The 14,242-nt window shown below is 44.1% G+C and overlaps 1 protein-coding gene across 1 annotated transcript in view; it reads right to left on the reverse strand.

The window, feature by feature from the left end:
* The window catches only part of LOC126100936 (uncharacterized), a 59,068-nt gene extending 48,530 nt beyond the window's left edge, over positions 1-10,538 (reverse strand). Inside the window, exon 1 of the mRNA XM_049911600.1 lies at positions 10,228-10,538. Coding sequence (XP_049767557.1) covers positions 10,228-10,520 — 293 coding nt within the window. The 5' untranslated portion in view covers positions 10,521-10,538. The remainder of the gene's footprint in view (positions 1-10,227) is intronic.
* Positions 10,539-14,242: the final 3,704 nt, after the last annotated feature.

Consider the following 14,242-nt stretch of genomic DNA (forward strand, 5'->3'; position numbering starts at 1 on the left):
AAGACTATCGTGGCAATGGTGTCTCTGTGAATACAGAACGTTACGTTCACATGCTGAACCATTTACTATTTCGACAACTTGCTCATCTTCCTGTAACTGTACACAAATTCTTCCAACAAGAGAGGGCCACATACCTCGCGGCATTTAATTGACTGCCTCGAATATACCCTGACCTTTGAGCGTGTGATTTCTTCGTTTGGAGTAATTTGAAATCTCAGATTTCCGGTGTGACTCACCATACACCATCAAGTAACTGAAGGATCAAATTTAGGATTAATTTAATCGAATTCCAGTGCCAGTCCTGGAAGATGTGACGTCTAACTTCCGTAAAAGATTTGAAATGCATGTGAAAGAAAACGGAGGTCACCCAGGTGATTTTTTCAAGTGATGGGCAATTTAAGTTGCAAGCATTGTAAATTCATTTTGAATTTCTTTCATATCGCTTTCAATAAATTTGTATCGCTGGTGGAGGTTTCAAAAACGCTCGTTCCACTTCGCACCTATTAAATTTACTCTTCACCTTGTGGTGGCTTTTTAAAAAATGTTTATATTTTGATTAAATTATTATTCTCTTGTGAAGATTCAGAAATCTGTTGTGAGTTTTGCACCACTTCTTGGCGGGAAAAACGCAAGTACTGTATGTGATAGTTTATATGTCACCTGAAATCGTTTGCAGAAGGCGTAGCCTTCTCAAGCTTATGAACAGAGTTCGCATTGCCACTTAATTTATTTGTGTAGTCATCATGTTCGATCACGACCGGATAAGAGACATAGCAACTACGAACAAAGAAACCTAAGGGGCCAGACAGAGCTGGAAATTTTCTTTGCTATACTACAACACACGTTAAAAGAAATTGGTTTTAAATCACAAACAAGGTAAATGGCAATACGCCTTCTGCCTTAGCTACGACGTTTCCGACATGCAGTCGGTCCCTGGTAGCTGCATGAAAACTATAAAAACACCGTTATTTCTGTTGCCATTAATAGGAGATGGATAGCATGGAAAAACTTTAAGTAATAAGAAGGCACTACAACATTTAAGAGCACAATAACCAATTTAATTACCTTAGTCAGTACTGCTAACAATAGGCTCCACACAATTTCAATTTTCTATCTTGCTGGCTGTTTCTTTAAATAAAGTCCTTTATTATCTTCCATATTTCATCTTAGATGCACACATAAATTCTTACATAGCACTGAACAATATTAATATTTTATAATAACTAATTAGTGACTGCGGACTGCAACACCTTCGCGTCCGCCGTCTTTAAAAAATATATCAGACCTGTGGTAACAGAAGAGAACTACAGTTCTTCAGCTGTCAAAAAATAAGAAACACAAAATATCGCTATCGATACAATCCATGTACAAATCGTATTCTGCGCCGTGGCGCATAAGATATTCTTTGAAATACCAGGTGGTCGCTACTCAGCGACGATCTAAGTAATTTTTACACAAATTGTATGGCTTTTATTAGCCTGCATGGTTAGATTCAAAAATGGCTCTGAGTACTATGGGACTTAACTGCCGTGGTCATCAGTGCCCTAGAACTTAGAACTACTTAAACCTAACTAACATAAGGACATCACACACATCCATGCCCGAGGCAGGATTCGAACCTGCGACCGCAGCGGTCGCGCGGTTCCAGACTGAAGCGCCTAGAACCGCTCGGCCACTCCGGCCGGCTGTGATGGTTAGATTATCGAATGTAAGTTTATTTAAGCTATCGACCAGATACTAATATTACAACCTTCAAGCTGCTGCTCTAGGTTTCCGAGTAGTAGTTGTATCAAATGGTGCACTTGCTCTTGGTAAATTCTCTTTTCATGATACTTTTTTCTGGGAGCTGGGCCTGTGCTGCAGCCTATTGCTGGAACCACTTTTTTTTCTTTTGTTGCATACTTTGGCTGTCTTGGAGCACTGAAGAAAAATCATTATATGGCACATTTTCAGCGCGATTTTTGATCATCTTCTGTATGGGAACACGTGAGACATAGCGAGTTGTACCTTGAAGGGGGATGATCTAGATAATCAATTGAACAGCATACTTTTTAGGGTTCCATGCCTCAATCTGTAAAAACGGAACCATTATACTATCGCTCTGTTGCCTGTCTGTTTGTCTATCTTTCTGTCTGTCAGATTGTTAATACCCTTTTCCTCAGGAACGAGTTGACGTATCAAGTTCAAATTCATAACACATACTAAAGTCTATAGTTCCTTGACGGTGTAGAATGTCAAAGCTTCTGACTCAGTGCAATCAAAAGATATAGCCGTTCATGTCACATATTTTGATACTCGAAAACTGACTCATCAAAACCTATATGGTACTTCAGCTTGACCTAGAATTGCGAAATTTTCCAAGAAGCGAGGTTTCACAGTACAAGTAAATGAAAAAATACGAAAATGCTAATTTGTAACTATATAACGTGAAAAATATTTTTTTGTCATTTTGGCTGCGTTATATATTAATACACGGATCGGCAGAAGCAGAATTTGGTCCGTCTCTAAGGCAGCGCCATCTCGTAGTGTGGAGACGGAGGAGTGCTGCGCCTGCACTGTTGTGCTTAGCGAGGCGCGCTCTAGTGGAAAAGTTGTGTATGCGCTGACTACGCGGATCTATGTACACAACAAAATGTAAGTGCGGCTTGTCTGTGCATGCTGCTATAACTCAGCAAGCAACCCCATAGGGATTCATGGCATGGTAGCCCAACATCCCCCACCCATGAAGATGGTTTTGGTTTGTAGCTGCAGGTGTTGGGTTCGAGGATATGAGTGTCAAAAGAGAGCATCGCAGCAATGGACTTCTTACAGTGAGTCAGTGAAGCAGCTGGGAATCAAGCGCCAATGTGACCGAGACGGGCTAGAATGTCCCTTCTAGAATTTTCCTTCCAGAATGTTGAAGAATGTTATAGAATGTTCCAGTGTGTTATATAATCTTCCACAAGGATTGCTAATGTTCTAGAATATTCCAGAATGTTCTAGAATTCTCTTAAATATTCGAGAAGTTCTAGAAGGTTCCAGGGAGTTCGAGAATTTCCTCGAATGTTCTATCGTCCTGTTGCAGTGAGGATACGTTCCAGCTCAGAAGGATATGCATGATGATGAGAAGCATGCATCAGTACAACCTCGGAAATCGACTGGAGCAGATGAAGAAAAAGTGAAAGTGATAGAAAGTGCTATAAATTTAAGACCAAGCGAAACGGACCTTTTTCAGCTACTTCAAAATAAATCTCTGATGTCTATGTCTGATGACATAAGGAATTTAAAAAAGAAAAAAATAACTCAGTTGGTAAGAGCACTGCCCTGACAGATAAGGTTCCTGGTTCGTTTCTTGGTATGGCACACAGTTTTAATCTTCCAGAAAGTTTCAGAACGGCACACGCTCAGCTACAGAGTGAGAGATTCGTACCGTAATACCTGTTTTAAACGGGCGAACTCCTTGTCTAAATCGACTGTGGTGGGGCGTCGCATGCCGCCGCGTAAATCTGCCGCCAACCCCGTCGCGAGTGGACTGGTGGCGTCATAAGCATTTGATTGTGGCGAGTGTAGAGTTCTAAAATCCAGAATTCTTTGAGGAGTGAGCGTACACAAAAATGATACAGTACTAACAGAAAATGGTAGCGTCGGCTGTTAAAATCACAACTTAAACAATTGACGCCGCACTTATGCGTGTAATAGCAATGTATTTTTGGATTTTCGTTGTCGGTAATGTTTTGTTTATTTTGTTTTCGTGACACATTGCTAAGTTTGCATTAGAAGATAATACTTTTCCTGTCTGTAATCGCCCACAAGGGAGATCATACATCTGAAAGCCAAAAATTGTTTAGTTTTCACTAGACCCAGACCAAGAAATAGCATACACTGTTTACAAGTAAGAACAATAGATAACAAAACGTTTTTCAATTACAGTTGTTACAACAGTGAAAAATTCAGCTTTATTGATAGACAAGAGTACAGCTACTTTGACATTATTTGGCATTTAGAAAGAAAATAAGGCAGAACGGCTATGGTCAGAAGGCGCTATGTACTTCAACATCCAAATCATTGTTGAAGTTTTACAATGTTTAGACAACATTTTCCCTAGTCTGTCAGCTCTCAGCCTTGTAAAATATTTACTAATCGACTTTTGAAAAGAGCGTCTGTTGTGAATTTTGAATTGGTTATTAATAAACCCTGCTATCATTAATAGCTCCATACTGCTACTGCGTGATGCATCATAATAGCAAAAATTGGCCCGGACAAGACAGACAATAGTAGAAGCAAAATCGTTCCGATAAACATGGACCCACAAACGAATGGTTCCGAGACAGGTTGGTGCATAAGTTACTAGCGTTTTTATTTTGCATGTTAGTACCGCTGCTAAAGGCTTTTCTGTCGATTGCCATTTTTTATTTGTAGTTCACGGTTGCTATTTGAGTTTACATATTGTCGTTTAGTCATTTGGAGATGGTGATTGGAGCTCTGGACGGTAGAAAATGGAGTGCCACGTTGAAAAATTCGGAACGTTTCCGACATTCTCTTCTGTTTGAGTTCAATAGAGGGGTGACATCAGCGGAGACAGCCCGAGACATTTGCGCCGTATATGAGGATAATGGCCTTGAACAGAGCACGGCAAGAAAGTGGTTTTCCCGTTTTAAGGACGATCGTTTTCACATTAGTAGCTCCCCTCGTTCAGGAAAACCTTCGGGATTCGATGAAGATCGTTTAAACGCATTAATCCACAATGATCCACGTTAGTGTACTCGAGAACTGGCAAATGTGATGAACTATCGATAGTAGAAGCAAAAGCGTTCCGATAAACATGGACCCCCAAACGAATGGTTCCGAGACTTTAGGCTGGTGCGTAAGTTACTAGCGTTTTTGTTTTGCGTGTTAGTATGCCTGTTGCTACAGGTTTTTCTGTCGATTGCTATTTTTTATCTGTAGTTCAACGCCAACATCATTATGCAACATTTGCATGCAGTGGGGAAGATTAAATAATCTGGTGTTTGGATACCCCATACTCTAGTCCAAAATCACAAAAACCTGCAGGTGCCCGTAAGTGCATCTGTGCTTGCTCGTCATTAACTGACTCGTGAGCCGCACCGACCTTTCCTATCCCGTATCGTTACTGGTGATGAGAAATGGTCTGTCTTTACGCTAACCTGAGGTAAAGAAAGGAATGATTGAGCCCAAACAAAGCAGAAATTCCCCGCACAAAGACCTGCGCACATCCACAAAAGATAATGTTATGCATCTGGGGGAACAGCAACGGGGCGGTGTAGTACGAACTGCTTCCCCGAGGTGTCAACGTCACTGCTGACGTTTATTGTCAACAACTGAGACGTCTTGCAGACGCAGTTCAAGAAGGAAGACTGCGTGAAATGAAGCTACTCCACGATCACGTCTCCTGCATTCTTCTAGACTGACAAAGAACGATATACAGGCGTTTGGTTGGGAAGTCATTCTGCACCCATGTCTTCACCTTTCTATCGAACAACCTACAAGGAACTTCCTTTCCGGATGAAAATGCGCTTCGAACATGGATCAACGAGTTCTTCGCCTCCAAACAACGTGATCTATACAGTCGCCGAATCCCAGTGCTGGCAGACTGTTGTGAACCGTAAAGGATAATATAGTACTGATGACTAAAATCTCTTTATGTACACTCCTGGAAATTGAAATAACAACACCGTGAATTCATTGTCCCAGGAAGGGGAAACTTTATTGACACATTCCTGGGGTCAGATACATCACATGATCACACTGACAGAACCACAGGCACATAGACACAGGCAACAGAGCATGCACAATGTCGGCACTAGTACAGTGTATATCCACCTTTCGCAGCAATGCAGGCTGCTATTCGCCCATGGAGACGATCGTAGAGATGCTGGATGTAGTCCTGTGGAACGGCTTGCCATGCCATTTCCACCTGGCGCCTCAGTTGGACCAGCGTTCGTGCTGGACGTGCAGACCGCGTGAGACGACGCTTCATCCAGTCCCAAACATGCTCAATGGGGGACAGATCCGGAGATCTTGCTGGCCAGGGTAGTTGACTTACACCTTCTAGAGCACGTTGGGTGGCACGGGATACATGCGGACGTGCATTGTCCTGTTCGAACAGCAAGTTCCCTTGCCGGTCTAGGAATGGTAGAACGATGGGTTCGATGACGGTTTGGATGTACCGTGCACTATTCAGTGTCCCCTCGACGATCACCAGTGGTGTACGGCCAGTGTAGGAGATCGCTCCCCACACCATGATGCCGGGTGTTGGCCCTGTGTGCCTCGGTCGTATGCAGTCCTGATTGTGGCGCTCACCTGCACGGCGCCAAACACGCATACGACCATCATTGGCACCAAGGCAGAAGCGACTCTCAAAACTGAAGACGACACGTCTCCATTCGTCCCTCCATTCACGCCTGTCGCGACACCACTGGAGGCGGGCTGCACGATGTTGGGGCGTGAGCGGAAGACGGCCTAACGGTGTGCGGGACCGTAGCCCAGCTTCGTGGAGACGGTTGCGAATGGTCCTCGCCGATACCCCAGGAGCAACAGTGTCCCTAATTTGCTGGGAAGTGGCGGTGCGGTCCCCTGCGGCACTGCGTAGGATCCTACGGTCTTGGCGTGCATCCGTGCGTCGCTGCGGTCCGGTCCCAGGTCGACGGGCACGTGCACCTTCCGCCGACCACTGGCGACAACATCGATGTACTGTGGAGACCTCACGCCCCACGTGTTGAGCAATTCGGCGGTACGTCCACCCGGCCTCCCGCATGCCCACTATACGCCCTCGCTCAAAGTCCGTCAACTGCACATACGGTTCACGTCCACGCTGTCGCGGCATGCTACCAGTGTTAAAGACTGCGATGGAGCTCCGTATGCCACGGCAAACTGGCTGACACTGACGGCGGCGGTGCACAAATGCTGGCCATTCGACGGCCAACACCGCGGTTCCTGGTGTGTCCGCTGTGCCGTGCCTGTGATCATTGCTTGTACAGCCCTCTCGCAGTGTCCGGAGCAAGTATGGTGGGTCTGACACACCGGTGTCAATGTGTTCTTTTTTCCATTGCCAGGAGTGTATATCTGTTACGTTAATTAAACTCACAGAAAAACTTAGGCACCAACCAGATAATTGGTAATGTGTGGCTACGACCAGCAACTGATTTCACTCTGAAATATTGCCCTAGTTAGCATAAATGCATTTGAAATGCAATGTTTGCGATTAAGTCCACTAGACGAAATCCATCATGCCACGAAGGACAATCGCAAGCAGAAGGATTGTTAACCAGGTAAGTTACTCGACGTGTGTACTGGGGTCCTAAAGATGTGGTGCAGACATGGAATCGTGTCCAATATGCAGATAGTGCTGAGCACAGGCCGTCAACTTTCAACAAGTGCACTGTATGATCGATATCTACGATTTTTAGCAAAGGATCCAAGGGCTGAGTCCTCCAGATCTGAATTCGACCTTCGAAGAGGCTACAGGACTTCATGTACCGCGTGTGTTATGAGACGATTTCGTGACGCAAATCTCTGTTACCGACGGCCATGGCAAACACTACATCGTACACCACAACATCGTGAACTCCGTTACAGAGATCATGCAGAATGGGCGCCCCCGTATTGGCGTAGGGTGTTATTCATGAACGAAACTCGGATCTATTTGCGCCCTGATAATCACAGTGAATGCATCTGGAGATTACCCGATAGTGACGAACGCCTCCAACGCTATATCCCACATGAGTAAAAAAGTGGTGGTGGAGTGAAGTTTTGGGGTGGCATGGGGCCACCGTAGACTTCTCACGATTGTATAGGGCATTCTCATCGCTCTGTGGTACAGGGCCGAGGTTCTGCAGCCGATAATGGAACCGTATCGCCAACATTTTGGTGGCAATGTCGTCATGATGGATAATCACTCGCGTGCTCATCGTCGTGTTCTCGTGGACACGTTCCTTAAGTGTGCTTGGACTACCAGAATGGAGTAACCCGCATATTCCCTGGATATTACTCCAATCGAACATGTGTGGGATCGATTGAATCGGGCTGTTTTTGGACGACGACGAAGGCCACATAATCTGCGCGCGACGTACACAATCGCCATTGAAGAGTGGGGCAGTTTGGACCAGGGCTGAATTGACGTTCTCATCGATGTTACTCTATGACGCATTCAAAACTGCATCCGAGGAAGGGGACGTTCCATCACTTGCTGATGTTACTCAAAAGAGCTGGAGAAACTCCCCATGGTAAACAGACGGTTTTGTCGTTACACAAATGTTTGATTTTTTTTTTCTTTTGGTATCGGGACACATTGCAAGTGAGTATAAACGCATGCCTCAGCGCCAAGTTTTGTTTTCTGCGCCATGAATTTCAAAATAAAGTGGTAATACAAAACTGTGGTTGTGTGTGTAGATGGTTCGATGAAGCGAAGAAAATTACCGACCTGCGTCTTCACGAAGATCGCTGTGGATGGTGACACGCAGTCGAAGGTTGAGTTACTTAAGAAATTTATAGAGAAATGAGGTCATGACAGTTAGCAATGACTAAATCGACAAATGATGATTAATCAGTTTGTGATTATTGTTATATTCTCCCGATAAACGGAAGTCGTTAAGGAAACAACTCAATGAACTTTTCTTTGGGTTGTTCTTGTTCCTCCAGTAGGCTTTTATTCTCTCTGAGAAGACCTGTTTACATTCTTGTGAACACTTTAGTCTGTATTGTTTTTTAATGTCATTTTGTCGATGTCGAATTTTGTTTGTTTGTTTTATTTTGGTTGGTCTGATGTAACTTCTCATTTGCCTACTTTGGGCTAAAGGTGTCTCTTTCTAAAATGTCGGTTGGTTTAACGTCTGCGTTTTTTGAGGTCATTGGTACGTCTTACTACTAAAATTTTCAAGTTCGTTTTTTCTGTTAGGTGTTAGTGTTTCACTTGGTTTCATGAGTGTGTTGCAGTGCCGAATTTTTTCTGTCTTTGCATGGATTTTTTTGCTGCAGAGGTTTATGGACTAACCATAATGCTTTTCTGACTTCTTGGAGCCGATTTTGTTGTGAGAGTTTTCCAAGGCGTGTCGATTGGATGAAATCGCCGAGGTATTTAAAGCACGCAGGCTCGCGATTTCTGTCTTTGAATACAAGAATTCAGTTTTTTCGAATAAGAGGTGTAACCCTATTTTTCAAGCACATGCTTTAAGTATCTCGAGGTATTTGACGACAGTCTCTTCGCCGTCTGTAAGAATCGTCAAGGCGTCCGCAAACGCGGGGTATGGTATGTAGAGGTTGTTTTTGGGCTCCCAAACCCCACGTTTCTTGAGTTCTTTCTCCCAGAATTCCATAACCTTGTCTAGGACGACACTCTACAGGAGAGATCTCCTTGTCTCGCACCTGTTTGAAGGTGGTTTCTCTTATAAATTTTACTTTAGATTTCGTGCCAACTAGTGTTAGTTTTATGAGTCCTCGTGTTTTGGGATCTAGCCCCCTCTCTTCAGAAATTTTGAATAGTGAGGCCTGCTATCGAATCGTGAGATTTTTAAGTCTACGAATGTGGACATGAGAGGTTCTTGTCTGAGGGCTCGCGTTTTGAGTATGGTTTTGAGGTTAAAATTTGTTCTGGAGATGGCCCGTACGGTCTAAATCCTGCTTGATATTCTGCTAATTTGGGTTATAATTGCTTTTGTGCTCTAATCAAGAAACGAGCTGATATGATTTTTTAGGTCGCCAGTAAGAGGGAGATCCCTCTACGCCGGCCGCGGTGGCCGTGCGGTTCTGGCGCTGCAGTCCGGAACCGCGGGACTGCTACGGTCACAGGTTCGAATCCTGCCTCGGGCATGGGTGTGTGTGATGTCCTTAGGTTAGTTAGGCTTAAGTAGTTCTGAGTTCTAGGGGACTTATGACCTAAGATGTTGAGTCCCATAGTTCTCAGAGCCATTTGAACCATAGATCCCTCTACAGTTGTTTACACCTGAGTGGTTCCCTTTTTCTATTCATTTGGATGGATTAGAGCGGTCTTTCAGTCACATGGAAGTTTTTTCGATTTTCCATATATTTCGGATTGTTTGTGTAATTTCTTTATTATTACGACATGAAACATTGTTTTATTGTTATTATTATTATTAAAAACACGCACATCTGTGATATGTTGAAAGCCGGGTAGACGCGAGAGGGGGTGGGGGTAGGAGGTACGGACAATAACGAAAGGTCTCCCCCTTCCCCTCCGCACCCCTCCAACAGAACCGAACCCTGCCTACGTACCTGGTGCCAGTATCGAAGGCTCTGAAAACGACGTCCGGCAGAGAGGAAGTGTCGTTGTCGTCGTCGGCAGCGGCCGCGTGGTGGACGAACCTGTCGGCGGGGGAGTCCCGCATCTGGCAGGCCAGCCAGATGGGCGTCTCGCGGAAGCGCAGGTGGACGGCGTTGCCGACCGGCGGCGGCCTGTGGAGGGCGAGGGCGGCCGCCTCCGAAGGGTCCGCGCGCTGCAGCCGGAGCCCCAGGGCTGCGGAGGCTGCCGCCACGGCGACGAGCGCCAAGCCCAGCTGCGGCGCCATGGCGGACTGGCGAGCGCCATCTGGGGGCGCGCCGCGCCGTGCGGCACTTATCACCTCTCGCGGGTCGCACTATCTCACAGCTGTCGGCCAGCTGGCTGCCAGGGCAAGGTGAAGCCGAGGTCGACGCGAGCCGACGCGTCTGCTCTCGCAACACTACTAAAATGAATGACAATTTGACTTTAAACAGAAATTAAAATCAATTATTGGGTTCAAAAATGGTTCAAATGGCTCTGAGCACTATGGGACTCAACTGCTGAGGTAATTAGTCCCCTAGAACTTAGAACTAGTTAAACCTAACTAACCTAAGGACATCAGAAACATCCATGCCCGAGGCAGGATTCGAACCTGCGACCGTAGCGGCCTTGCGGTTCCAGACTGCAGCGCCTTTAACCGCACGGCCACTTCGGCCGGCTGAAATTATTGGGAAAAAACTTAAAATTAATTGAAAAAAAAACAGCTATTGTTGATGGTGGATGCATCTTTGTTAGTGGCCAAATTGACTTCCAGAAAAATGCTATAAAATTTAGAAAAGGCTTTTATGTGGGGCAGACAGGGAGATCGTTTTTTACTCGTTTTCGTGAGCACACGAGAGCCCACAATAAATCCGCTTTGGGTGACTATCTGCGGGATTCGAACCATAAAATTACTGACATGCAGCAGGGTATGAAAATCTTGCACAAAGCACCGAAAGGAAGTAAACTCGACGTTTTGGAAAACATCGAAATTTACAAAAACAGAAAGAGGTTTCCGAGCAAATTCTTGAACGACCAGTTAGAATCGGCGGATCATAATTTCTTTGACATATTCCATGGGATGCTCTAGAGACTCTGTGCGACCTATTCACACATTGTGATGGGTGCTGTGTATCTATTATGCTCGAAAGCCACCTTTAGAATGCTGCTAATGTTATTTATATGTTTTTTAGGAGGGCCTACCTTGGTAAAGTAAATACTTGTTACAAGGCTTGAAGTGTAGTTGGCCAGCTTCGCTAGTAAAACTTTACTCGATCAATACCATTGCACGCCAAGCGAGGCTTCGTACTTCTCTTATTTTATTCATTTTTATATAATTGGAAGAAGAAACAGCATTGGTTTGTGATCGCTCTAAGCTTGTTGATACCAGTCCCTACCAATTTTAATTGTATATTACAGCACTGAGGATGCTCACTAAGTGACCGAAAATCGATTTTGCGGATAATAAAACAAAAAAATACGACCAATGCTGTTTCTCCTTCCAATTATATCCATTAGCTGGTCGTGGTGCACAGAACACTCCATGGAGTCGCCAAACATTTTTATATGTTACAGACATATATTTGTGTATGAAGCCAGAACGCTTGTGTTTTTGGTATCATTGTAATATGATTTTTCATTATTCCCCATTCGGTGAGGCCCATGGACGAAACGAGTGCCATGCCGATGGGAGCGTACGTGGAGTCACTGTGCATCTTGGTCCGCATGTTATTTTCTGCCCTGTTCCTGTGCCCTTCGGTTTGCTTCTGATCTGGCATTCCTTAATTCCATATGCCTGCGCAGGTTTTCGTAGTTGATTCGTATCTTGCTCATAACGAATCTGTAGATGGTGAAAGACTTTATAGCAAGTTAATACATTTTTTTAGCTCTTACAATATCTAAGACCATAGTGCCTAGACAGGTAAAGCCCAGCATACAGGTTTTAATCGCTCGTCACATTCTACCTAAGTCGTGTTATGAACAGCTTTCTGTGTGCATATTCCTGACACCCTTGTATGAATAAAGTAAATTATAATATGTAGTTTTGTAAGGCGCTAAAGGATAATGTCTGTTCCTCAGATGCTTTTACTTTGCAATTGACGTACTTTATAGTGATTATAGTATGTACAGGAAATGTATGCGCAAATGTGGGCTTCGCATGGGTATGTGACAAGCAGTTATAGGAAATCTTCTGGTAAACCTTCCGGGATGTAAGGTCGTGGTCCATGAAACTCTTCAGCTCCTAACGTTTCGTCCAGAGCTGCGCTGGACATCTTCAGAGGGGTGATTCTCCTCCGGTGAGTCTTGCCGACTGACGGGTCGGACGTCTGAGAGCGTCTTATATATCGTAGAAAGTGGGTGTGACCAGAGTTACACATGATATGCAGAGATAATCTTTGTCAAAGATAAAACTTAACTATCGATCGTAATTTCGTCACGGATAAAACTGTCTAGCAATTCTGTAGTGCTACTGTCCAAATATCACTAAGTTTCATGGTCTCTTCTTTCCGATTAAAATTATGCCTATGTTTATATATTTCAATTGCTTCTCTACAAAGCCCTGGGTAATAGTTCGTCGTCGTAGATAAAATTTTTGTTTCGGAAAACCTCACTTGATGATTTCCTGACTGAAAAGCGTGTTCTGCTACAGCCGATTTGTCTGTTTTTCCTAATCGGCAAAGGCTTCTGTGTTCTTTTAACCGTATATTTACGCTTCTTTTTGTTGTTCCAATATAAACTTTTCCACATGTACACGGAATTTTATATACGCCACTGGCTGATAGAGGAGCGCGTTTATCTTTTACAGACCGGAGAACATGACAAATTTTCTTCGTTGGTCTAAAAACAGGTCTAATATCATGTTTACTTAAAATCTTTCCAATCTGATCCGTTACTTTTATCTTTGACAAAGATTATCTCTGCATATCATGTGTAACTCTGGTCACACCCACTTTCTACGATATATAAGACGCTCTCAGACGTCCGACCCGTCAGTCGGCAAGACTCACCGGAGGAGAATCACTCCTCTGAAGATGTCCAGCGCAGCTCTGGACGAAACGTTAGGAGCTGAAGAGTTTCATGGACCACAACCTTACATCCCGGAAGGTTTACCAGAAGATATGTCATCCGGTCGTGAAAGCCTTCATACAGTTACAGGAAAGTTGTGTTTTAGTAGTAATGAGTGGTTATACCGTGGGATTGTGTATGCGCTGCTTGGACAGCGCTATCTGGTGGCCGGTTGTGAACCGCTAGAATCACAGCAGGTAGGCCTGCGCGGAATAGGGCAGTGACGATGACGACCGGTGTTAGGCGAGCAGTGTTAGTTTTATATAGTGACTTCAGTTTTATATTTTATGGAAAGAACGACCATGAGTTCAGTTTTTTTATTATTTTTTGTTGGTTGTGACAATGATGTTTATCCAATGGTCTGCCTCATGTGTCTTGATGTCCATATGGTTTTATAAATGTTAATCCACGTTTCAGGTATGTGGTTCTGTAATAATTGTAATGTATATAATTAACTCATGTAAGTCCTCCCTCAAACCTGTTATGTTATACCTTCACAGATCCGATGATGGCACCTTCAGAGTGCTGAAACCGGTCATCTAGTAAACGATATTGAAGCGATCGTGGCTTTTCAATTATTTTAAAAACAGAGTGATCGCCCCACGACACACCATGTGTTCACTGCAAAATTTAGGAAAGATTACATCTTTTAATAATACCATCACTTTAGCGTGGCCGATATCTCTTATTTATGGGCAAAACGTAATTGTAGCTTGGAGACTGTGGCCAGATCATTTATGGTTCCGTGCTTCCATTCAAGTTTTCAAACAGTTCGTGATGATCGGGAATTATTCTCAGGGACGCTGTAGCAAGTTGCGAATGAATAAATGTCAGAATACTAATTGTTTCTGGCCATTGCGCCTCAACGCCACGATCCGTTAAGCTTCTGATGGTCGTTGGCCGTAACAATAAAGCATTAAAACT

Source organism: Schistocerca cancellata, chromosome 9 (genome assembly GCF_023864275.1).
Source record: "Schistocerca cancellata isolate TAMUIC-IGC-003103 chromosome 9, iqSchCanc2.1, whole genome shotgun sequence".
NCBI classification, from domain to species: domain Eukaryota; kingdom Metazoa; phylum Arthropoda; class Insecta; order Orthoptera; family Acrididae; genus Schistocerca; species Schistocerca cancellata.